This window comes from Chanos chanos, chromosome 5 (assembly GCF_902362185.1).
Source record: "Chanos chanos chromosome 5, fChaCha1.1, whole genome shotgun sequence".
NCBI lineage: Eukaryota > Metazoa > Chordata > Actinopteri > Gonorynchiformes > Chanidae > Chanos > Chanos chanos.
In genome coordinates this window covers 48,697,580-48,723,291 of record NC_044499.1, presented here as the reverse complement: position 1 = coordinate 48,723,291, position 25,712 = coordinate 48,697,580, and the positions used below count along the sequence as shown (strand labels likewise).

Sequence of the window (25,712 nt, the reverse complement as noted above, 5' to 3'; positions counted from 1 at the left end):
GATGGACCTATACTGATACATCTTTCAAATCTGAAATGGATCCTCTTACTGTTATCACTACACTCCTGTATATTCTAGATAAGTGGTACTGTACTAAATACTTTAACAGGTCAAATCCTTCAGTGGGTTAAGATGAGGGTTATTTATTTAAGTTAAAACTTAAAACATGTTTCTGATGTTCCTTTTCCGATTTTCCGCAGAATTCTCTTTGAATTTTCAGTGTTTGGACCTCTAGAACTTTTCCGTGTGACTGAACAACCTTTTTGTTTTCTTTGTTGTTATTATATTAATATTTTTATTTTTTTTTTTTACCACAGAGTAAAACCCTTGTCAAAGAAGGAACACTAAATGACACTCCTTTTATTGCGAGTTTTGTGAAAATTCACTTTTTCTCACTAACTCAGTACCGTCACTCTCAGAGAGAGCCGCTGTGTAAGGAAACAGATGAAAAGTGTATTATAAGTATATGTGGACCAGCCTGAACAATTCATTACAATGAAAAGCCATGGTCCCACCTGCTTATATGTTTTAGAGTACTGTACAGTAACCAGAAAAAGACTGATAGTGTGGAAGCTCTTTGTTTTACAACAAGAGGAATAGTGGCATTGCTTCCCAGTGAATTAGTCTGATTCCCCCTTATTTTTGATCCTAATTCCCCTCACAGATACTCAAAGACACAGATACACTCCAAACCGTTGACTGACTGAACTCCATTTGATTCTTTGATCACTCACTGTCTTCAAATATCTGGAAAATTCTCTGGTTATATGTGAATGTGTGTGTTTGATTTTTTTTTTCTTTCTTTTTGTTTTTCATTTAAGACAAATGAGCGCTGCACAATAGTTGTAAAATAAAATTCCCGTGTTAAGGAACAGTAGTGTTTGCCTGTGTTTGGGAGTGTTTAAATCACTGACTGATGGTCCTTTAAGATGGGCAGTTTGTGATAAGGATTGAAGAGGTTTATGTTTCAGGGATTACCATGCACAAGGCTGCTTCGATGTCTACATAGTTTTCTACAACAACGACAAAAAAATATTGTCAATGATTGGAAAAGTGGCATGCTATACACTGATTCTTACTATATGTGTTAGTATAGTATTCAGAGTTATCAAAGTCAGAGAAAACCATTATGAATAAATTTGAGAGATTTAGGATTAGGCATTATATAAAAGAGAATAAAATTCAATAACAGGCAAAGGAGAATTTGATAATGCTTATTATGACACTTTTGAACAATACATTGTTTTAATAGTAGTGTTGTTTTAGTGTGTTGTGCCATATTGGATTTTCTGCCATTTTGAATTTTTTCCTTGACTATTTGTCCGATTTGCATGAAATTTGGTACACAGCATCTTCAGACCAATATATTTAAACCTAAGATAAAGAAAGTTGCTACGTTAGAAAACGTGGCCACAGTGATCCAATGAAGTTTGTGGGCGTGGCCTCAATTGATATAATGAGGTGTAACTCCTGAATCCAATGTCCAGTCATCACAAAAGTATATCTATAGGTCATGAGGCTTAAACCTACAAAATTTGGTCGTCAGTAGGTGGTGCTATAGGAAACAAATGGTTATAGCTCCTAAACCTGTTGCCCGACCAAGTTCAAAGGGTGTGTTAACCGAGCGCGAGGCAAAATTTCGCTTCGCTTTCCCTGCGCTTGTTTGATCGCTTGCTTCAGAAAACTGAGCGTCTGAATTTCGTGCTACGTCACAGCAAGCGTTTTTGATTTCACCAATCAGATTACACAAGACCAAAGACGTTTCTGATTAAAGGTTAAGAGATTAAATCTCCATGATTGTACACTCACAATGTGCATTTGACCTCTGCGTTTAACCCGTCCATACACACCAGTAGTGAGCACACACACAACCACGAGGCGCAGGGGCAGTGGGCAGCTCACCTGTGCCCATGGGGCAGTTTGGAGTTAAGTGCCTTGCCCAAGAACACTTCAGCCATAGATGTTTTCCTGCTGGTCCTGGGAATCGAACCAGTGACCTTTTGGTCACAAACCCGCTTCTCTAGCCCTTAGGCCAGGGGGTGTGGCTTCTAGCCTCTGGGTGATTGGCTTTCGTCAAGCGAAATTTTCACTCGAGTTGAACTTTTTTAAACTCAGGCGAACGCTCATTTTTGCCCATTTTGCATCGCTCGAAGTTTCGCCGCGATTAACCCATTCGCCTCCTGCCATTGACTTTTCATGCATTCGTGTCGCTTGAAAATTTTGCTCTGCGTTCGGTTAAAACACACTTTAATAATGGCTACAAGGGCAAGTTGATAGCTCAAAAAAGATGGCTGCCAGCAGCCAATCAAATTTCAGCACCCCTTAAACTGATTTAACTATGACCTATCATCATGAAACTTTGCAGGATTACCCAATGGGTCGCTATAGAGCAATGTGAAATATGTTCAAATTTAACAGGTCATAACATTTAATCTGTTTGTCCTGCAGACATAGAACTAGATCTGTTAGATGCCTCTCCTCAAGAGGAATGAAAAAGCCTCTTGGACCAAAATGATGTGCCGTATTGGATTTTTGCCGTTTTGAATTTTGTGAAAAATCTTAAAAATCTATCTCGTCCCAGACAGTTTGGCCAATTCACATGACAGTTGGTACACAACTTCTTTAGACCACTATCTTAAAATGTTATAAAAAGAAAGTTGCTATGTTAAAAAACTTGGCTGCAGTAACCCAATGGATTTTCTGGGTGTGTTCTCTATTGCTTTAATGAGGTCTAATTCCTGAATGCAATGTCTGATCATCACAAAATTTGAGATATGTCATCTATAGGACATGAGACTTAAGCCTATGAAATGTGGGGTAAATCCATCGATAGGGGTTGCAGCAGCAAAGAAATGGTCCTAATTTCTAAACCAGTTGCCTGATGAACAAATTTTTGCATATTCTGTGTTGGTCAAAAGTTGAAATTAAGTGTACAAGGACAATTTCATCACTAAAAACAAGTGGCTGCCATCAGCCAATCAACTTTCAGCAGTCTTTAAACTAGCTTTGCTATGACATATCATAAAACTTTGCAGGACTGTGTAGGACGTATCCAATAGGGATTCATATGAAAACTGGTCCATTTGTCCCGACGATGGCACTACAGTACAAAGTGAAAAACATGCAGCTGAAGTAGGTCTTAACTTTTGACCTCTGTACGCGTTACACCTGATCTACTTGTACCCCATAATTGCCGCTTGCAGCTCTATTCCATCATTATGATTATTATGATTATTATAATGATCATTAGGTTGATTAGGTGCCCTACGCACAGCACGTGATGCGTGTGTATGTAGCGGCGGCCCTGCTTGAATCCATACTCTCTGTTGTGGTCCTCATCACGGGGCAATGTGTGAACGCTTAAATAGGGCTGTTTTTGTTTGCTGTTTGTACACAAAGGTGCACAATACCACTTCTTGCTTCTCGACTGTGCCATTGTAAATTCGCTAGTAACAGGGAAGATGGCTAGCCGGAAGTAAAGATACCCCCTGTTGGCTCAGACCGGAAAGTCGGCCTTCTTTACGTGAGAAAGGCGTATGAATAGCCAAGACAGGTTGAGCATCCCAAATCTGAACAGCTCCGAAATCCGAAACTTTTTGAGCGCCGACGTGACGCCATAAGTGGGAAATTCTACACCTGACTACACTAGCCCATGTGGGGCTCTGACGCTCTGTTGGTGCCATGTTATCTCATTATGTGTATTCAAATACTGTATTTGAAAAAAAAAAAAATAAATAAATAAAATTTCCAAAACACTTCTGATCCCAGGCATTTTGGATAAGGGATACTCAACCTGTGCTCATTTACTAAATATTGTATTCGCCCATTAATCTGTATTCTGAGTGTAAAATGTATCATGCTTTGTGTGAGTTACTCAGCAGTAATTACTTTTAGACCCATGTGATCAAATACAAAATAAACAAAGAAACAAAAAAAAAATCAAAGAAAGAAAGAAAGAAAGAAAGAAAGAAAGAAAGAAAGAATAATTATGCTTCATAGCCTGGATCCAAGACAAAGGCTTTGCACTTCTGTAGGCTACTGGTGTCCTTTTCTTCCGCTGAGATAAAGATGGCATAAATTTCTCGGCATTTCTGGGAATGCCAGTCACATCACGCCACGTTCCCGTGACCGTAAACATAGCGTATTCTTGACGCAGTGAGCTAACGCCTTGCAAGCAACGTTTTTAGCCTCAGACCAAATGACATTCTCTCGGAAAAGATAAGTGAAATGACACCGTGTCGTCATTTAAAACAAATTGTACAGCATCAAAGCCAAACCGGTCGTCCTTTAAATCAAATCCCGCCCTTCAACCTCCGTGCCTCCCTTTGCCAAGCAGTTTACTCATGCGGAGTGCAGCCTCTTGAACAAACCGTACATAGTACACCGCGATAAAGGAATTTTTGGAGCGAACAGCAATTCTTTTATTGCTGGCAGTATTGTATAATGCTTTAGTACAACCTCTGTGATTCCGTCTGAGCGCAGCGTAAAGTATTAAACGGTAAGAACATAAATAGCCTAATTGTTACTGGTGTATTTGTGTTGGCCAGCATTATTAATTTTAAGCTAGCGTACATCAAACATCTGTATATCATCCTCTGTAACATTATGAAACATTATAAGGGAAATGACTTATGACTTATGTATATTTCGTTACAGTAACAATAATTTAAAAAAAAAAAAAAAAAGATTCTTCATTGACAGTGGCTACAGGCCAAAATTAAGAGAACACATCAGTCCACTTTTTCATCCCACCTGCACGTCATGAATGTTCTGGAATCAGAGCAGCTGATCAGTGTGGAACATCTATTGATATTGCCGCGTGTCGCCAGTCTCGTCATGCTAAGATAAAAAAATAAATGGTATGAGGAGACTCAGTTACATGTTTTGCCACTCTAAAAAGAATCGTGTGTTTTCAAGACATGCGTGTCTTACGTGTTAATGTTAGTAAGATCGGCGTGGAAACAGCTTAATTAGTATCTTATTTTCTGATACCTCCAAGAAATACTAAATAATAATGGATTTATTACTACGCAGGAGCAGTTCACAGCCCAGCTTCTGTTTACTGAGTCCAGACAACCGCACATTCAGTCATAAATACAGGGGCAGTTTGTTTGAACAGAACATTCATTGTAAATTTGGGTCCTGCTTTATCGTAAGTGCCCATCCTGCCTGTGTGTTTACATTAAAAACAGTAGCGGCTGTACGGGCACACAAAATACTATAGTCTCCATATTTTTATGATAGGAGGAATTATTCTTATGATTGCTGCACTTAAATTATTATATTGTTAATGCATTGATGCTTCTGCTCGCGGACTTCTAATATGATGTTTAGCAATGCTGTTGTGTAAGGTAGGAGTTAAGTATGTTCTCACTTGTAGGTTAAAGATGCAATTGTATGTATTTTCTCACTGCAGTAGTTGTTTCTATGGCTTAGTTATCCCCTCACTTTCCACATATTTTCCTTAAATTCTGTTAAATGTTTCCATGATATCTTTTTTTTGGGGGGGGGGGGGGGGGGGGGTGGGGTGGGGTGGGGGTGGGGGGGTGAAGCTGCAAAAAAATACCATATCCATAAAAAAGTTTAATATCCATAAAATACGGTGGTGTCAGCTTAATTACCAGCGACCTACTTTAACACAAGGACATAATGAGTGAGTTTGCCTTCTGCTAAGGCAAACAATGGAAACCAGACTCACATTGATCTTTATAGGATCATTAAGGATCATTAAATAGATCAGTTACAGTTGCCTTACTCTTATATGCAGCTGTGGCTACAGCTGTTGTAGGAAATCACTTCAAACCGTTTGGAGCAGTCAGGATTAGTCAACAGGTTATGGATGACTTTTGTTTCTTTTATCTCAACCCCTTTTGGATCACAGAGCTGTTCAAAACGCCCACAGAACCAAGCTATTTTCCAGAGTGATGGCAGACTCCTCATCCCCATCCAAAACCCCACTGTGCCCTCCACACACCCCCCTGTCGCTCTCGTTCCCCTTCCTGAGGGAGGGGAGCCGCGTGTGGGACAGGAGGCCACCTCAGTCTGGGGGACTGCCCAGTCCGCTGCCGACTAAACGCAACCGAACGTACTCCGCGTGAGTGTCGCCTTTACAATCTACACTATAAGCACACGGTCAAAACAGTCAGTGCCATTTGACCACCTGTTTGTCTCAGTGCTGTTGAGGCAAACCAGATGAACAGGTTGTGATGTTGCCAAACCTGTTCTCGTCTTAAATCAAAAAGAAATCTTGCTCCGACTGGGGATGAATTTACTCTGTAGCTGAGTTCTTGTGGTAGTGTTTGTGTTTATTACATCTGTGTGAAGTAGGCGCGTACACGCTTGACCTCTTCTCTTTAGTTCAAATGCATGCTGGGTAATCTTCCTGTTTCTTGTCTTCAATCTGATATCAGCACGGTCCGGGCCAGGTCGGGGCCAGTGTTCAAGGGCGTTTGCAAGAACTTCTCAAGGTCACAGGGTCATGGGTTCATACGCCCTTCCAATGGAGGAGAGGACATATTTGTTCACATTTCTGAGTGAGTGAAAAAAGGCCCTCATTTCAAGAGTGCCAACTTACTGAACAACAACTGCCACGAACTCACAATGTATTAAATGTTTTAATATGCAATGATTCCCTTTATTGTCACTTTTTTCAAGTTATTGTTATTTTTTTTATTTGCTTGTTCTGAAATGAGAGGCGCACTGCGGTAACGTAACACTGTATCTCTAAATCCCCTCCCGTAGTATCGAGGGGGAATATGTTCCCGTCGAGGGGGATGAGGTGACGTACAAGGTTTGTCCCATACCACCCAAAAACCAGAAGATCCAAGCTGTGGAGGTGGTCATCACTCACCTCACACCCGGAACCAAGCACGAGACCTGGTCCGGCCAGATCATCAGCTCCTGAGATGGGACGTCGACTTTAACGGAGAGGGGTGAAGAGAAGGAGAGCTGGAAGAGATCTGAGCGGAAAGACGAGTGTAAGGAAGCGGAGGGAAGGATACGGAACAAAGGATGGCTTAAGAAGTTTGAAAGAGTATGTAAAAGAGCTCGAACCAGGACAGAGAACTGGGGGGGGGGGGGGGGGGGGGTTTGGAATGACGTTATGTACGAGCGTGGGTTCGGGCCGGGAATGAGAATGAGGCTTACGCAAGTTCTGTTTTTTTTTTTTTTTGACCTCGGAAGTAGCATTGAGGAAAGTAAAAAGCTGGCGGCGGGAGGCCTTTGTGCAAAAAAAAAGAAAAAGAAAAAACAAAAACAAAAAAAACAAAACAATTAGCTTGGCAAAGTCAGTTAGGCTCTGAAACAGCACTTTGCAGTAAAACAACATGCCTACTACTACTGCAAAACAAAGAGCATCTAGTTTATGTCTGAATTTTGTTGTCTTTATTTGTATTTCTGAAACTATTTATTTTTTAGGGTTTTTTTTTTTCTATTCTTAGTTTATTTGAAAATGGAAGTGAGAATTTTGTGCAAGGATTGTGAAACAAAAAAGCCTTTGTTTGGGAAATCTGGCCAAGGCCTGTAATTTGTGCTTATAGTCAAAACAGAACCTGTGACATTGACAACTCTCATATTCAGTCTGCTGTGTGTGTTGCATTAAATCTGTGTCAGTGTCAGTTATAGTAAACATTAATATCATTTGAAAGCAGACAGTAGTAATAACAGGATAAACTATTATATGTCGAAAAGGAATCATAATGTAATTCACCGTTTTACAACAGGGAGTTTCATAACTGGTTTTACACGCAGTATATGAAGAATTATTGTGCGATGTCATATTAGCAAAGCGTGAAACTTCTCCTTACTTGCTGTATCACATAATCAAGGCTTTTCTCACGTTCATTGATGCCATCATCATAACTCATTGTGACGAAAGTAAAATAGAAGTGTTTTAAGGAAAATTAACTCAGAAGTTTGATTCCGTTTTGAGCGGTTTTGTTCAAATTACTGTGACTTGTGTTTTAGTCCACGCAGGATGTAGTTTTTAATAAATCCTTTTATTATTCAGCTCTACTCGTATGAGCAGTTGAACGACTCATTCTTAATCAGGCCTCGCTGTGCCTTTTTAACCATTAGCTTAGTTTCTCATACTACTGAATGCTAACTCCTGACTACTGAATACTAATTCCTGAGACTTTACAACAGGGGAGGACTGCAGTCTTTGATCAGTTCTCTTTGTCTGTGAGCACCATGTTAGGGAAAGACTTAAATGGACAAAAAAAAAAACAGAAATAAGAGAAGAACAACAAATAAACAAACAAACATGAACCCCACAATGATAACTATTGTTAACATCTTTAGCCCAGTGTCTGATGGTAAAAGCATTATAATTATTAAAAATAAATTGATGGCTTGAACAAGAGATTCCATTACGCCAGTGCCATGTTCGCCAGCCTGTCGCATTGAGTCTATTATGTGGTAAAACAATCAAGATGCTATATACGCATCAATAAAATCAAATTCATCATCAGGCAAGCAGGATGTGCCATTCAGTATACAGCAGGTTTGCATGAAATTGCCATGGGTTGTTTTCAAGCTGCTGATTTAAAAAAAAACAAAAAAAAAAAACACGTCATCTGGGCAGAAGGGTAAGTTCTCTACAGACAGGTGAAACAATACCTTTAGAGAGGTATTGTAAAGAATTACTGGTTTTCATACCAGTCCAAGGTGAACTACTCCTGCATGTAACTTTGGGCTCATTCTTGTGCGTTTATAAGAAGTCTCTGGGACCACTTTGATGTGGTTATGTTTAGCCTGAAAGGTCGGAGCAATCTAATGATTAACTTCTCAACGTGAAAACATGTCTATTGCCTTTCTAAACGTGTAACTTTCAGATCAAACAAGCAAGAACATCTCATTCATTACTCTCTTGTCAGACATATTTTGATATTCTGATTTAGACAGGGTCTGGATGTTTTCCTCTTGGTAAAGGATTTGACTGGAATTGAAAAAAAGGTGGAACCATTCTCCATAGGATGGAAAAAAGTTGTTAACTCGTAGAGACAAATATGATGACTGGAGAGTTCCCTATTTAAGACAAGAGTCATTTTTCAAAATGCTGGCCTGCACAATCACATACACAAACAGCTAGAGAGACTGAGAGAGACAGAGAGACAAAGAAAGAAAGAAAGAAAGAAAGAAAATATACATTTTATCTGCGGCACCCCAGGCTCTCGATTTTGACTAGACTGCCTCTAAATATAATGCTCCATTCTTTTGGAACATTTTGCAAAAGTGTTTAGAATTAGGGACATTTTATCTCCATTACAGAGATTGAAAATCAGAATAGTGTTTTTTTTTTTGTTGTTTTTTTTGGCATGTTACTGTCGTGTGTCTATTGTCTGTTAGCTTTATTTTACAGCTACCTGCTTGGCAAGGGCTCAATAAAATAAAACAAAGCAAAATGAAGTAAATTGGGAATCTTTGTAAGTGGTTTATGCGCACAACGAGGTACACAAACATGTCTGAACTGTTGTAAATCACTTGTTTGAGATACTGGTGAATCTGTTTGTAATTTGGTAATTGTTTTCTTATATTGCTTGTCTGTTCAACGGGCTGAATAAGCATGGGAACACAAACACAACAAATCGTTTTTTTATTATTAAGGTTTAACCATTTATGATGCCTCCGTTTGTCAAAGACTCACAGACCTCTGGCTTTACAGCTCTCTCTCCAACCTTTGGCCTTTGTTCCTGTATTATACTCCTCGTCCCCTCCTTCTTCCACACAGCAGACAACCCTCCCCCCCCCACACACGCACACGCACACGCACTCACACTCACACTCACACTCACACTTTTTATATTCTGATTGTTTTTCCTTCTTCTTTTTTCTGTGGAAGATGTTATATGACACTTCATAGATTTCACCACGCGAGTCACTCTTCCTCATCCTTTTGAGTTCGTACATTTAGTTTCCTTCACATCTCATATGCAGAACCAGCTGTGTGGTGTATGATAACAATCTTTTATCTGTCTTATTGCCAAAGACAACTCTAGTCACTTATAATAGCACAAAGGAGATGATCCACAACTTCCTTATTGGTCGTCGTCGGATACGGCTGTTGAATTGAGTCCAGTTTCATTTCAGTTAAGTTAGTCAATGTCATTTGTTGAAATTCAGCTCACAAACAAAAGCAAAAAGTGTATCAACATCTGTGCACCACTTACAGTGAATCAAAGTATCCTTTAAAAGTCTCACTGTGTTAAGATCACAATGACTACTACAGCAGGTCTAAAGTCTAAATATCAAAGCTTAGGTGAAGAGAACTAATCATATCAACTTAATATTACAGCATTAAGGCCATCATAAATTACTGCCCCAAGACCATAATACAACCTTCATGCACATAACAATAGATGATTTATTAGATTCATTAATTGCTTTTCTGCAGGTTACATCAGAATTAAGCTGTGATTCACACAACCTACTTAAATGTGATAATATCAAAGGTTTGATTTCAATGACGGTGCCAGTTGTTCATTAACAAAGCTTCAGGTAAGATCAGCCAACCTTGGATTGGGTGGTGTTGTGACGCCCTTCTGTTTGTGGAAGTTGTACTCTCCCCAGTCTCAATGAGAAGTCCAATGCTTAAACTTCCCCACCGGAAAAAAAGCTTCTGGATCATTCCGACTTCATCTGTGCATGTGGACTTTTTTTGGGGGACGAATTTCTCTGAGTGGAACTTCTACTACAACTGGAGATCCTTTTTCTCACGAGGTTATTGACGGAACTGATTACGATGACCTTGCTTGACTGCCCGTGGCTGTTAGCTGGATTTCTAGTTTCGACCGTGTGCTCAATGCCTTGCCTTAATGGAAAATATATGATGAATGTGGTTTTGCTAGAAGACAAAGACTTACCTTGGAGTATTCAGTACGTGGAAGGACCAGTCGACAAAGCCATTCACCAAATCAATTCTCGAGCTGGTAACCTTCATAATTTATTATGTAGACAAATTCAGAAGTGTGTTAGATAAACTATCATGTCTGCAGCGAAAGAAAAAAGGCATGATGTGTTTGTAATTTGGCCTGACGCCTGGTAGTTTGGGCCCCTAAATCTTTTAATACAGGGACAAGTAGTGATGGTTGAATCCAGAAGACCCTGAACCTCCGATGACAGTTTCTCACTTAGGATAAATGGTTTTGATTATATTTTTATATATGTACTTCATCAGTGTTTTTAAATAAGTATGAAACTCATGATTGGTGTTTGTGGAGTGGAATGAGAGTATTAAACAGAAGTAATTGTGTTATAAGAGATAAACTTCCTTGTTATTCCTACCTAAACCTCCCCACACACTTTTTTACTAATTATATCCTTAACTATTGATCATGTCTCATATGAAATGGTTTTGTTTGCTGAAGTTCCTCTGATTAGAACGTAACTATGTCACGCATTTTAAAACAGTTTTTTTTGCTCTGTCATGCATTGATCAATAACTGAATAAAACTGCTACTATAGAAACATGTTTTTCCAATACGGAGCACAGGGGGTCAGATTTCAAATTGTGAAAAACCTTTCTATTGAGCAAAGATGCAAAGATTAATCATTATTATGACTAACATGCATCTCACATAATGGAGCTTTTCTTTTTGTTCACAAATAACTTACTTGTATGCGTTTTAAAAGTTAAAGTTATACTTAGTTTATGCAAATGCATTAACTTTAGTAGCAGTTTGGATTGAGAAAGCATGGAATTACAGTCAGACGGTGTAACTGACGTCAGAGTGGTGAAACCAGTCATTTTGGTTTCCTAAATGGTTTCCTAAAAACAGTCATTACCATTGCCACTTACAAATGGATTTATAAGATCTTCATAAGGTCTTGAGCTTTTTGCAGAAAACATCATAGTTTCAAAGTTTCTCAGCAGCTACACCATTAGGCATGGGTAGCTGAGTTTATCGCATCTGAGAAATGTCAAATTATCTGACATCTACAGAGAATTTACTGATCTCTGCGGAGGCATAGGGTCTTATGTGTCGTTCCTGGTGAGGTCATATCCTGTCTTACGGTTTGCCTGAAGTAATGTTAAATAAAATGGTGGTGTTGTTTTTTTTTTTTTTTTTTTTGGCAATATTGATTACCATTCTGCGCAAACGCTTGTCTCGTAGTAGTCTTATGAATAACATTTACATTACGTTTACATTTATTCATTTAGCTGACACTTTTATCCAAAGTGACGTCTAAGACAGGGAGAATACAAACCAGGCACGTAGCCACGAAGGAGCTGACTGCTGTATAAGTGCCGACGCTAAGTTCAGTATCAGACCAGATACACATGCGAGAATGTTGAAGGAAAATAAGAGAGTGAACAAAGATAATAAAGCTGCGACACTCACTTTTCTTAACTGTTTAGTAGCCTAGCTTAAAATCCTGGTAAAGTGTTTAAATAAATATGTGGTTCTTCAATGTGTATTTGGAAAGTAACGTTACCTTAATGTTTCTGACACGTCAAAAGTCTCATGTCACCCCATTGCGTCTTCCGTTGGGCACGTGTTTTCTCTCTTAACAAGTAATTACTGACATTTTGATATCTGCGGAATGCAAATTGACACCTTAATAACTGTACGTGATGTAACACTCTTTTTTTCTGTCCTCTGATGAACACTTTCTGACATTTATCATTTGTTTTGTTAAAGGTGTGCAGCACAATCTAACTGCCAGCTACAACGGGTTCCAGACTACATTTTATAAACACAAAGGCTGTAGCAGCTCTATCTGTGAGGGTGTAGAAATTCTGAAGAACCTGACTGTGAGTTTTGACTTTGTATAGGCCTATCCTTGAAACAAGAAGCCGATTTGGGCCACGCAACTACTTGTTCATGTGCCTTGTCTTTAACTTTGTACAATGCCGATTCTGTAGAATCGACACTCGGATTAAAAAATATAGATGTACTAATGCAATACTGATTTGCAACAGAGTTAGTAAAATGAATGTTTGTGAGAATTAATTTAAGAGGAAAAGATGCAAAGCAGTCTAAATTCTCAGCACGGTAAAAGTATAATTCATTTTACAGCACTGAAGTAGGATCTGAGGTGGGTTTATGGGTATATTATTTTAGAAATGTACATATTAGCTCTGTAAGACGGCAGCTCTGTCCTGCCCGTTAATGCCCTAGTTCCCTGTGGCATTGTATGAATAGATGAGTACTTTGCTTGAGCTCCTCAAAGCTTGTTTTATGTTTTAGAATACAGGAGACATTGGCTGTACTCTACTGGGACCGACCTGTACTTACGCAACCTTCCAATTGGTGGAGTAAGTTAACTTATTGATAAATAGCACTCCCATAAAGTCCCGAACATTCTGTGTGCGTGCAGGTCAACGTAACGCCTGTTTTCATTGTCCGCATTCATTTTTTTTCCCAAATGCATATTTATGCACTTTAACAGTAAATTAAACATTTTAGTAAAGTAACTTAATTTTAACTACAAATTTCCTTCTGTCATATAGCATTTTAAGGAAGTTGTATTGATCATATCTGCGTGCGTATGCCTGTGTATTTCTGTGTGTGTGTATGTGTGTGTGTGTGTGTTTCTTTGCCTGTGTGTGCATGTGTGTGTGTGTGTGCTTCTGTGTTTGTGTGTTTTTGTGTGTGTGTGGCTGTTTCTATACCTCAGTCTTGAGATTGGTCTGAATGTCAACATGCCAATCATCTCAGCCGGAAGCTTCGGTGTGTCATGTGACTACAAGGCTAACCTCACCCGTTTGCTGCCTCCAGCGCGCAAGGTCTCCACCTTCTTCCTTCACTTCTGGAAATACCAGGATCGCACTAAGCCTGAGTGGAACAACACGTACATCTATAAGAAATCAACAAACACAGAGGATTGTTTTTGGTACGTCTCATTGTTAATCTCAACTTTCAGCCATACACATAACGTACGTGCAGCATGTAAGGAAAATTTGGAGTCTCCTGTATGGAGAGTTGCTAAGTCTCAGAGACCAAACCACCAAACTTCAGATATGATGAATCTTTTCCTCTTTAGTTTATGTGCACGGGAGAAGCACACCTCAGAAATGAAGCGTCGTTCTCACCGAGGATAAGGAACGCAAAGCTTTTATATGTGAAGATAGGCGTCTAAGGACATGTGTGGGGGCCCCTTTCAGAGAACACAGGATAACTGATGTTTGCTCCCCGAGTGGTGCAGACTAAACACTTTACTCAGGCCTTGTCTTCTACATGACACATGCTCTTTGTTCTCCTGCACAGAAACATTCCTGCAGCATATAGTAAACTGCTCTAACATAGAGATATACTCTTACAGCGTATAGTAAACATGCAGATCCCCATCATATTAATGACGATAGTCATTAGGCACTTTTTCCTTCTAAAAGTTACAGCTATAAAACAAAGCGATATTTTTCCCACAAGCCATACTCAATACACTTTCGACATGAAGCTGGTGAAATTTGAAATGTTATCATTTAATTTCTCGGTTGATAAAGATGCATAACGCTCAAACTTGGTCCGCTGAATATTTTTTTCTAATCACATGAATATTTTGTGAAAATGTGATGACGCGTCATTCTTTCTTTCTTTCTTTCTTTCTTTCTTTCTTTCTTTCTTTCTAACTTTCTTTCTTTCGTTCGTTCTTTCTTCGGTTGTTTATTTTACTGTAGGTACATCAATGCTCTGGAGACAGCCTCTGCTTACTTTGCTCCCACTCTGGAGAGGCGTGTGGTACTGAGGACAGAAGAGAGCCTCCGCATGGCTTTTGCCAATAAGAACAGGGACAGTAACTGTAAGGAATACATATTATTATTCCCTTTTTTTTTGACTTGGATGTTTCTCTCTAATGGACTTCTTGGCCTGTTCTTAAGGTTTACTGTTTATTCAGCAGGAGACACAGCCTAATTGTGAAACTATGTGAAATAAAGTTGTAAGTTTCACATCACATACCATATATAGTTGTTATTGGGGATACACTTTGTGTTAGTCTGTTTCTCTTTGCGGATCATTTAGCCAAGTCATGTTCTACCACATATGCTAACACATCACCACAGGTGCCAAAGCAGGCCTTTCCTATACACATTTATGTACTTACCTTAAAGAAACTGATTTTTATTATTCTTTCCAGTGTTTATCATTTGTGGAACGCCGGATGACATAGTTCACCTGAAGAACGGAAGTCTAAAATATGATAGCGAAGTCGCTATCATATTGATCGACCTCTACAGGTCAGTTGTATATTTTTTAAAATGCTCTGTGGTAATACTGCTGGCCTGGAGTGCTTAGATTCACCAAACGCTGAATTTACACAATATATATACCATATGAATACATATGTATGTTTTATATATATATAGATATACATAGATAGATAGATAGATAGATATAGATATAGATATGTATGTATGTGTGTATATACGCACACATATGTATATACATATATATGTGTATCTATCTATCCATATACACACATAATATATACACATTGAATTAGTTAAGTGAATGACAAAAGAATGGTGAGCTGAGAATAGGGAAGCATTCAAAGCCAGTAATATTTATATCTATTTCACACAGTGACAAATACTACAAGGAGAAATCATTTCCAGACATGAGGAACGTGTTGGTTCTCACCATGCCCGATACCAGAAACTATACCATCACAGAAATCAACGGTACCGCTACGGTGAGAGGACACTTCTGTCTGTCTGCGACGTCCGTGCATGTCTGTGTTCTTTCCTTTCCGTTGGTGACATCTGTCCTTGGTTCATGTCGACTCTGTTCTGTCTCTCGCCGTTTTAATGCCTTCGTTCTCTGCTGAGGTCATTTTCTGCAATGTTCATCATACCATCCGGAAACTTCTCTTCCCCTACCCCAGTCTCCTCCCTTTACCTTTCTATTCACTGCCTCTTTTTTGTTCCGTTTTTCATCCTCTCTTTAGATGAACGACTATGTGGCAGCGTATCACGATGCTGTGCTGCTGTTTGAGAAGGTGATGAGAAATATTTGGAATAAGCCGGGGGCGGAACTGGAGGGAATGGAGTTTGTCAACAGCAACCTCTTCAGGAGTGTGTCGTTTGAAGGTGAACTCAAAGTCAACCATTTCACCCCAGTCTTCCTCTGTTGTCTAACACTTTGTAAGTGGTGGCTTGTGAATCAGGAAGCAATGTGCAAAACATTGCTTTGTGCTATAACCTGCATTGTTTGGAGGGCCTCTGAATGTAAGACTAATGTCCAAAGTGGAGCATGCTCCTCACTGAGAACTGTGTTCAAAGTGTTCAATGTATTTTACCACCAAACGTGGTTAATATAGTATATATTGTATAATAAGACTGGTTTGACTTGAGGGTGTTCCTCGTTTTATCCAAAATTTGGTCAGGCAGCAGTGAAGGTAATCTTGTGTTTGGATGCAGGTATTGCCGGACCCTATGAGCTGGATGAACGTGGAGATAGAGACGTCACGTTTTCAGTGATCTACACCAATTTGCAGAATGAGGTTGCAAGAGTTCTCTCTCACATTGTTTGATGCGTTTGATAGATTTCCTTCATTGAAAAAATTTTTTAAATAAAATAAAGCTAATGTAATGTGTTTCTGCTGATATCGAGATAATTTAAAACAGTTTTATTTCTGTCTTGAGCGTTGCTTCGTATAAACGTCATTGTGTAATGAAAGCACACTTTCCTCTGTCTTTCATCTAGTACAAAGTTCTGTATGAATTCAACACCACCATCAACGAAACCGTTCTGGTCGACCTAAATCCTTCGTTCATTTGGGCCGACCACTGTCTCCCAGAAGACCGGCCGAAGCCTATGTTAAAAGCAGCAGGTTGGTCCACACTTGCAGCCTGGCCTACGTGAGCTGGCTCTGATACGCAGTTTTACACGTATCATATAAGTTGTTTATTATTGGACTAATGAGCAGGTAAATAGTGTTTAAGACTGCTGTTATCAAGGCAATAAACAGTCCTTTAGTAGCATAGGAGTAACAGGGCCTGTGTTTCATGTTTTTGAAGTATACAGAATTACTTCCCTAACTCTTTGTTGCAGGTCTTGAACAACATGAAATTATTGTCCTGGTTTTGGGAACATCCATGGTGGGAGTGATGGCCTCAATCGCCTTCATCTTTTACTGGTAAGGGTTTCAAACTTCTTTTCCAACCCCAGGTGACCCGATCTCCCCTCCCCTTCAGCTTGTTACATATTTTATTTGATTCATTAAATTGAACTGGTCACCGATATATAGAGTAAATGTTTATTCTGTGTTGAGGTTTGTGATCGTGTGTCTATGTGGCACTGAGTGACTGTTGTGTATGTTTCTTAGGCAAAACAGGTCCTACCGTCGCAGTCAGAAACGATGGTCTCATATTCCTTCTGATCTAGTCACGCCTCTGGAGTCCACCGAGCACAACATGGTTTCTCTCAAGGTCACTGAGCAAAAAATGGATACTGAGTTTTCAGACAGATTGTTCTGTTATTTATCCAACAGTTGCACTTATTTGATATGTACTCACGAAGTAACGAGGCTTTGATAACCCCTGAGCGAGTCTGTTTCTGAACACTCAAGAGTAGTCAGACTCGGGCGAAAAATTTCTCCCTCCAGAGGTTTCTCTAGAGTGAGGCTACGTGTCTCTACAGTGTTCTGTAGAAGAGAGCAGTGTTTCAATATTAAACTAAACCAACACTTACTAAACTAGCCTTTATCTAAAATAGTCATCTCAAATGTTTTGGTGTTAAGATTGAAGAGGACGGCAAGAAAAATAAGAGTTTCAAAATTCGTCGGGCACGCTACGATAAGAAGGTACTGTGTCTTTCTCCTGCTCATCCTCCACACAGCCATGAGTCATTCAGTAAATGTCCTGGTTCTTTCCCATTCTACAAGAGATAGATCATTTTTTGGGGGAAAAAAAAAAAAATCTGCACCTGACTGTATATCGTACATTAGACCTGTGGATATTGCAGTATTATTAGGAGATACTTTCCATATGTTGTGTCTGAGATTATATGTTCTCCGACTGGATTCTGTTAGTTTTGTTTCAGGCTTGCTAAATGTTTTTTTTTTTTTATTTTTTCAAAATCAGTCAGGGTTCATTATAAACAGTTCAGTCATGTGAGAAAGTTGCCACGAATGTAAGAAGAAGGTCATATCCCTTTATTAATGATTTCCCATGGAATGCACTGCATGGAAGAGCAGGAATGTGTGAATGAAAGTATTCATGTTGTGTGTGTGTGTGTGTGTGTGTGTGTGTGTGCGTGCGTGTGTGTGTTTGTAGATTGTGATCCTTAAGGAGCTGAAACACTCAGATGGCTATTTTAATGAAGTCCAAAGAATAGAACTGAACACGGTAAGACACATCTCATTTTTTAAGGCTCATATGTTTTTAACTCAGAGTTTAACATTGGATGCGTTACGACGTGATTCCTCTCATTGTCACCGCTCCTTATTCTAAACTCTTAAATATTCATTGACGGTTTTAGTATTAACCTAATATATTCCTTAAAAACTGTACATAAGTGATCTCAGAAAATGAGCACAGAATTCAGCCTCTGCCCTGTGAGCTTTCTCTCGCTCTGTCTCTCTCTCTCTCTCGCTCTCTGCCTCTCTCTCTCTTTCTCTCTCTCTCTCTGACTCTTTCTCTCTTTCTCTCTCTCTCTCTCTCTGACTCTTTCTCTCTCTCTCTCTCTGCCTCTCTCTCCTTCTTTCTCTCTCTCTCTCTCTCCCTCTCTCTCTCTCCCACCCCCCCCCCCCCCCCTCTCTCCGCTCTCCGTCTCTGTTTCTGATACGTGTGTTTGATACAGCTCAACTCTTTGCCCTTTTGCAGCTCCTCCAAATCGATTATTACAATTTGACAAAATTCTACGGGACAGTCAAGATCGACCAGGAGGTGCTGGGTGTGTTTGAATATGGCGAGAGGGGATCCCTTAAGGTAGACAAAACTTTTTCTCCACATGAACAGTGTTTTACACATCTGAAAATCTGGATATTATGTGCCGACTAACCCACGTTTACCATGTGATGAATATGACCAAGTGATAATTTTTTACGTTTGTCTCTCATGTCACATGTTTTCTCAGTATGTCCTCAATGACAAGATCTCATACCCAGAGGAGACCTTCATGGACTGGGAGTTTAAAATTTCTGTCATGTACGATATTGCAAAGGTAATCAGTCAGCAGCAACTCTCTAATGTCTGCTGACACATTAAGTTTGTGTGGAATGCCCTGAGGGTGTCTGCCTAAGACTAGGTTATTCCTCTTCTCATATGTTCTCTGAATGTGAACAGTGGACCCTTGAAGTATGTGAGTCTTTATAAACATATAAATCCTGTTTTGACCACTGTCCCCTCCTCCCATCTCTCTCCTATGGCAGGGTATGTCATATCTGCACTCCAGCAATATCGCGGTTCACGGACGCCTGAAATCCACTAACTGTGTAGTGGACAATCGCATGGTGGTGAAGATCACCGACTTTGGCTTTAACACCATTCTCAGTCCAAGCAGAGGTGAGAGCCCATGTAGCATTGTTTATGGACATTACACACAATGAAGCATAAGCCAGGCAAAAGGAACGGGGACAGAAGTCTTTGCTACCTTGATAACTTAATTGCAGTTACCATATTTAGACAGAGAGAGAGAGAGAGAGAGAGAGAGAGATATCTGATAAACATGTGACATGACGCCATCATCTTGCAACAGGATTTGGATTGGAGATCAGAGGAAATATTTTATGGCCTCCTCTTGTGGTTTTACACAGACGATTATGAAAAAGACTTTTGGAAAGTTCATTTTGCTCTACATTGTTACAGCAGAGCTTATGAGATAAATTTAACATTGGGAATAAACATTTTTAAGTCGTTACACGTGATACAGGCGTGTAAAAATGAATATAACAGTGTCATAAATAATCATTCCCTCTTTCTCTCTCTCTCTCTCTCTCCCTCTCCCTGTCTCTCTTTCTTATTTTTAACCATTACTCTTGCCTTAAATAGGGAACTCTAAGATCACAGTTTGCTTTGCTGTCCATATAACTCCATATAACTCCAATCAAATATTTTACCAGAGTTAAAAAAACTAACGTCAAAAGTAGTAGATGTTATCAAGAGAGTATTGTAGGAGATGTTCTTGCTTGTTTGATCTGAACGTTTCACGTACAGAGAAGCCATAAACTTGTTTTCATGCTGATAAGTGAATCTCTCCACCTCTCTTTCTGTCTCTCTCTCTCTCTCTCTCTCTCTCTCTCTCTCTCCCTCTCTGTCTCTCTTTCTCTCTCTCTTTCTCTCTGTCTCTCAGATCTGTGGACAGCTCCAGAGCACTTGCGGAAACAGGGCATCTCTCAGAAGGGGGATGTCTACAGTTTTGCCATCATTGCCCAGGAAATCATGATGAGGAAGTGTACCTTTTACACACAGGCCTGTTCTGACCGAGCCGGTGAGGCATAATTGCCACCACACAGGAAGTTTAGCAATATTTTTTATCATCTCACACTCATCCAGCATATCACAGTATACACACATTAGTGAAACAAACATTAGTGGAAAAAGTGCCCTGTATAACACAGACTCGGGTTTGTTTACTGACTTGATGTGTAGTCCGGTTTCCTGTTTACACTGATACAGCGCGACATGAGAGTATCAAGTTTAGAAACACTGACTCCTGCTGGTGTGTTGTAGCAAAAGTGTAACCTAAGGGCCCAGATTTTGGCTGTCAGATTGGATCAGATTAGATCACGTAATCCAATCATGGTCTGGATCAAATCTTCAGTTTGTGTTGTTCAAAACGTTTTAGTAGGATTTGGATACCTTTGATCCAAAAAATCAGGATTATCTTGTTATCTTGATCCCAGCAGAAGGGTGGATTCTACTTTATCACTGAAATGGTTAAACAAATCAAGTGCAAAATATAAATAAATGTGTATATACTTCCTGGTACAAATGTTGTATTATTTGACCGATTTTAAAGTTTTGTTACATTTTGTTCCTGAAACCCACCCTGAATCCAACCTTATGCTGAGATCAGGATAATCCTGATCAAAGGTATCGCAATCCTACTAAAAAGTTTTGAACAACACCTACTGAAGATTTGATCCAGAGCAAAACCAAGATTGATTACGTTATCTAATCTGATTTGAGAATCCTTTTTTTCTTTTGAACAACCCATTTTCAAGATTTGATCCTATCCGATAGCCAAAATCCGAACGGATTACCTCTGAACAACTGGGCCATGGTGCTAAATGTACGTAAATATTAACATACTGATGATTTTCTGCCTTTACTTTTTTTAGAAAAGTTGGCCAGAGTACAATATCCCGGTATAACTTCCTTCTTCAGACCTGACTTAGACTTTGAAACAGCTGGTGAAAGAGAGTTGGAGGTAAGGGTGTGTGTTTGTTTGTTTGTGATTGAGTAAGTGCGTGTGTACGTGTGTATATTAGTTTGTGTGTGTGTGTGTGTGTATTTGTGTTTGTGTGGGTGTGTGTATACGTCTGCGTGTCTGTGTGTGTGTGTGTGTGTGCATGTGTGTGGGTTTATTAGTGTGTGTGTGTGTATTTGTGTGTGTATGTGTGTGTGTATACGTCTGCGTGTGTGTGCATGTGTGTGGGTGTATTAGTGTGTGTGTGTGTATTTGTGTGTGTATGTGTGTGTGTGTGTGTGTGTGTGTGTATGTGTGTGTGTGTGTGTGTATGTGTGTTTGTGTGTGTGTGTATACGTGTATGTGTGTGTTTGTTTGTCTGTCCGTGTGTGTATGTGTGTGTGTATGTGCTTGTGTGTGTGTGTGTGCATGTGTGTGGGTGTATTAGTGTGTGTGTGTGCGCATGCATACGTGTCTCCTGTCCTGATTTTAAGATGTGGTTTTAGGTATACATGCTCATCAAAAGCTGCTGGGATGAGGATCCAGATAAAAGGCCCGACTTTAAGAGGATCGAGAGCATGCTGGGAAAGATTGTCAGGTTCGCTGATTTTCACACATTCCAGCGGCTTCTTGAAACTTTAAAAAAAAAATTCAACGGGAAAACAGAGGAAAATAGTATTCTCTGTTTAACTTGACAGTCTAACTAAAAGCACTGGATCGTATAGAGAGAGAGAGAGCAGCTCCTGATTAGATCATCTCTGACTTTTTTCTCTGATTAGCCTGCACAACGAGGCCAATGAGAGCTACATGGGAAACCTGATCCGCCGTCTGCAGATGTACTCCCGCAATCTGGAGCACCTGGTGGAGGAGAGAACGGCTCTGTACAAGGCAGAGAGAGACCGTGCTGACAACCTCAACTTCATGCTGCTGCCGGGGTCAGTGCCAAGACAGAACGGACGTAGATCATTTCAATGCCAGGCCAGTGTAGGGATGTTTGGTTGGTCAAGACAGTAAAAGATGTGTGGGTCACTAGAAGTAATACGTTTTAATGTGACTTCATCTAACTGTGCTGTTGGATATTGACTCGTATATTGAGCATATCTACTTCTATCTTTTTTTTAAAAAAAAAAAACAACAACAAAAAAAACCATTGTAGTGTCTTTTCCAAATGTAGCTAGGAGGGGCCATTTTCCAATACACTTTCCTTTCAGCCTAACCCCAACTGACCTCATTCAGTTGGACCATTAGTCCTGATACACTAGGGCACAGGTGTCAAAATCCAGTCCTGGAGGGCCATGGTCCTGCTGTTTTTCTTGTAGACCAACTAAATAGAATCTCTGATTGGCTGAAGGGTGTCCACACCTGTTTTCAAGGTGAATATCAACAGTTAACTAAGAGGTGAAAATAAAAATCAGCAGGACCCCGGCCCTCGAGGACCGGATATCGACACTCCTGCACTAGGGCTTTTCGACTATCCGAATCCAGTGTATTTATGACAGATTACAATGAAGCAGCGCTTTCAGGTGGATCTGCACGACACAGGAGACTGAGAGCATGCGCTGGCTAGTGCAGAAACCTTTCTGATACTCTCTGTCTCTCACAGTCCGGTGGTACGCTCACTGAAGGAGACGGGCAGCGTGGAACCAGAGCTCTTTGATGAGGTCACCATCTACTTCAGTGACATAGTAGGATTCGCCACTCTCTGTCACTACAGCACACCCATCGAGGTGGTGGACATGCTGAATGACATCTACAAAAACTTTGACAGCATCCTGGACAACCATGATGTTTATAAGGTACCAGTGAGGTCTGATTTCTTAGACACTGATTGAGGCAACGTATTTAGAAATAGCAGTAAACTATACATATAACAGATAACCATATTCAGCTCTTTGTGAGGGAGAGAGCTGCTTACGCGCTGAGTGTTTTCCGCCGAATGTGTTGATATGTTCAGTTTTTTAACTTAACGAACCGGCGAGAAGTGTTGTGCTCGGCGTGACGGCCTGCTGCTTGTCTCAGGTGGAGACGATTGGGGACGCGTACATGGTGGCGTCTGGTCTCCCACAGCGAAACGGGAACCGGCATGCCATGGACATTTCTAGCATGGCACTGGACATACTGGAGTTTATGGGAACCTTTGAGCTGCGCCATCTCCCCGGCCTGCCCGTGTGGATCCGCATCGGGATACACTCAGGTACCAGCCTGCCGACATACACCCTCTAACCGCCCTATGCTCCTACCAGCAGCTAACCCACCGACATTACCAGGGTGCAGGCAGTCTAAATCGCCCTATAAATTTGCCCTTAAATGTTTCAGGAATTTTAAAAGTGTTTATACGGCATTTAAATGATTTTAAGGTAATGTTTAAATAAATCTTTTGAAAAAAAAAAAAATCAAAACAGAATAATGTTTATAAATAAGTGCTTTTGATTACACTTTGCCGTTCAGCGTTGTTCGAAGAGATTACACTGATCAACACGCGGTTTGTTTACGCGTGCCTGCAGGGCCCTGTGCCGCGGGCGTGGTGGGCATTAAAATGCCGAGATACTGCTTGTTTGGGGACACAGTGAATACTGCCTCCAGAATGGAGTCTACGGGACTACGTAAGCAGAACCTGAAAGAAGACGCGCACCATAATCTATATAACTATCTAATATATCTATATCATCCTAACCTATATAGTCCGTAATCTCCTGCAGTGTTTGGAATATTCTCCAGTTTCTGAGTTTTTTTTTTTAAAATTGTAACTGTGGTGTCCGATCTGCTCTCAGCCTTGCGGATCCACGTCAGTCAGTCAACGCTAAACATTCTGAAGCTCACAGACTGCAAGTTTGAGTATGAGGAGAGAGGAAAGACATATTTAAAGGTCTGTTTTTCATTCTTACATGTTTTATTTTCCAATACTCAATTTAAATACCACGGCCAGTAATTTGTAGTGAAACGACTTGGAGTTAAAATGTTACAGCCCATATAACAGCTCCTATAATGTGATAATAAGATTTCAGAATGAACTGTACTTTTGAAGGCATGTCAGGAGACAATAAAACTGTTTTCACACATAAAACTTTTTTTTTTTACTGTTTTCACAATAAATCTCTCACTGCTGGCTGGATTATGACTTCAGTTAAGTTATGTAACATAACAGTGTGTACGAGTGTAAGTGATTGTGAATGTGTATATGTTTATTGCAGGGAAAAGGTATGGAGATGACATACTGGTTAACAGGCATCACAGGGCAAGACTACAACCTGCCGACACCCCCCACAGTGTAAGTTCATCCATCACCTTATAAATCCCCCCCCCCCTCCCCGAGGTTTTCCCCTCTAGGCCTCCAGTATCCCTGCTTCCTTCTCCCAAACTAATGTACATGAATTTATGGAGCACCTAGACTACAGCATGTCGGTGAAGTAGCCTATGACATGTTGGTGAAAAAGGGCCACAGCTGTACAGGTGAAATTTTGGTTGATGAAAGCATTCTCTATGATCCTGTCAGGGTTCGAATTACGTGGGGGATGGGTCTAACCCTCCTAGTTAAGATTTGGACCCCCAACAGTTCGGGGGGGGGGGGGGGGTCAATACATTTATATATCCTATGCTATATAGCCCTGGAGAAAAAGTTGTATAATTCATGCTCTGGATCCTGTACTGAATTATGAGTTCTCTGAGAATAACAATGAAATGACTTTTGGTGACTTGATAAAGCTGGCATTTTATGTCGCGACTGGATTTAAGTTTGAGGTTTGAGGCCTTCTTTTTTTTTTTTTGGCGAAATGCTTTGCGCAAAGGTCTCCATTTCATTCTCCACTGTCTCATTTGCTTCCCCCTCTCTCTCTCCGGCCGGCAGGGAAAACTTCCAGCGCTTACAGCAGGATCTCGCTCAGATGATCCAGACGTGCCTGGAGAAGCGTTCTCTGAGCATGGAGAAACGGAAGACCCTTTCCACGCGCCTGAAGAGAGTAGTCGGTGATGAAGGGCAAGGTGACAGCCAGCCTGAATACCTACACCTGGCTACTGTGGACAACCAGAGCACAGACCAGTAACCCCCTCAGCTTCTTTATCTCTCCCACAGCAATGCAAACTTCAGTGTAGTTAAACTAAAAGGGCGCAGACATTTAACTGTAAGTTTAATGTATATACTGTATATTATAGTCTTTTTTTTTTTTTCTTTCTTACACAAGCACTTTAAAAGAATGCGTTAGTTAGGGGGGGTTTTGACAGTGTCTTCAGGTAGCAAAAATTGCTGTTTAAGCTAAGCTTGCATTATTAAACATGAGATGACCGCTAGGGGGAGTATTCCACAAAACACAGCTGCTCAGTTAACCAGTGTGTGCTCGAGTTATAAGATGTGTATCACTTTTGGCTATCTGACAAAATCGTACTTTTTCGTGGAATATTCAAATTGTAGCTGCCATGAGAGCT

General features: G+C 40.2%; 2 protein-coding genes across 2 annotated transcripts; both read left to right on the top strand.

Moving 5' to 3' along the window:
- Positions 1 to 5,924: 5,924 nt before the first annotated feature.
- On the top strand, positions 5,925 to 6,904 carry csdc2a (cold shock domain containing C2, RNA binding a). Its single transcript, XM_030775818.1, has 3 exons — positions 5,925 to 6,094; positions 6,411 to 6,533; positions 6,742 to 6,904. The coding sequence occupies exons 1-3, from the start codon at positions 5,925 to 5,927 to the stop codon at positions 6,902 to 6,904; spliced, it is 456 nt and encodes a 151-aa protein (XP_030631678.1).
- Positions 6,905 to 10,801: 3,897 nt separating this feature from the next.
- On the top strand, positions 10,802 to 25,333 carry gucy2cb (guanylate cyclase 2Cb). Its single transcript, XM_030775137.1, has 27 exons — positions 10,802 to 10,928; positions 12,642 to 12,754; positions 13,191 to 13,258; positions 13,621 to 13,836; positions 14,621 to 14,742; positions 15,079 to 15,178; positions 15,525 to 15,633; positions 15,889 to 16,030; positions 16,361 to 16,443; positions 16,647 to 16,773; positions 16,995 to 17,079; positions 17,269 to 17,371; positions 17,683 to 17,745; positions 18,218 to 18,289; positions 18,767 to 18,871; positions 19,020 to 19,106; positions 19,315 to 19,447; positions 20,235 to 20,372; positions 21,226 to 21,314; positions 21,800 to 21,891; positions 22,073 to 22,228; positions 22,897 to 23,089; positions 23,313 to 23,487; positions 23,798 to 23,896; positions 24,065 to 24,159; positions 24,485 to 24,561; positions 25,138 to 25,333. The coding sequence occupies exons 1-27, from the start codon at positions 10,802 to 10,804 to the stop codon at positions 25,331 to 25,333; spliced, it is 3,165 nt and encodes a 1,054-aa protein (XP_030630997.1).
- Positions 25,334 to 25,712: the final 379 nt, after the last annotated feature.

What these genes read in the sequence shown, in the direction of transcription:
- csdc2a (XM_030775818.1), top strand. Translation starts at nt 5,925, where the DNA reads ATGGCAGACTCCTCATCCCCATCCAAAACCCCACTGTGCCCTCCACAC. An exon ending in CGCAACCGAACGTACTCCGC is followed by an intron (nt 6,095 to 6,410) that starts GTGAGTGTCGCC and finishes ATCTGATATCAG; the next exon opens with CACGGTCCGGGCCAGGTCGG. An exon ending in ATATTTGTTCACATTTCTGA is followed by an intron (nt 6,534 to 6,741) that starts GTGAGTGAAAAA and finishes CCCCTCCCGTAG; the next exon opens with TATCGAGGGGGAATATGTTC.
- gucy2cb (XM_030775137.1), top strand. Translation starts at nt 10,802, where the DNA reads ATGCCTTGCCTTAATGGAAAATATATGATGAATGTGGTTTTGCTAGAA. An exon ending in CAGGAGTGTGTCGTTTGAAG is followed by an intron (nt 16,031 to 16,360) that starts GTGAACTCAAAG and finishes GTTTGGATGCAG; the next exon opens with GTATTGCCGGACCCTATGAG. An exon ending in ATGCTGGGAAAGATTGTCAG is followed by an intron (nt 21,892 to 22,072) that starts GTTCGCTGATTT and finishes TTCTCTGATTAG; the next exon opens with CCTGCACAACGAGGCCAATG.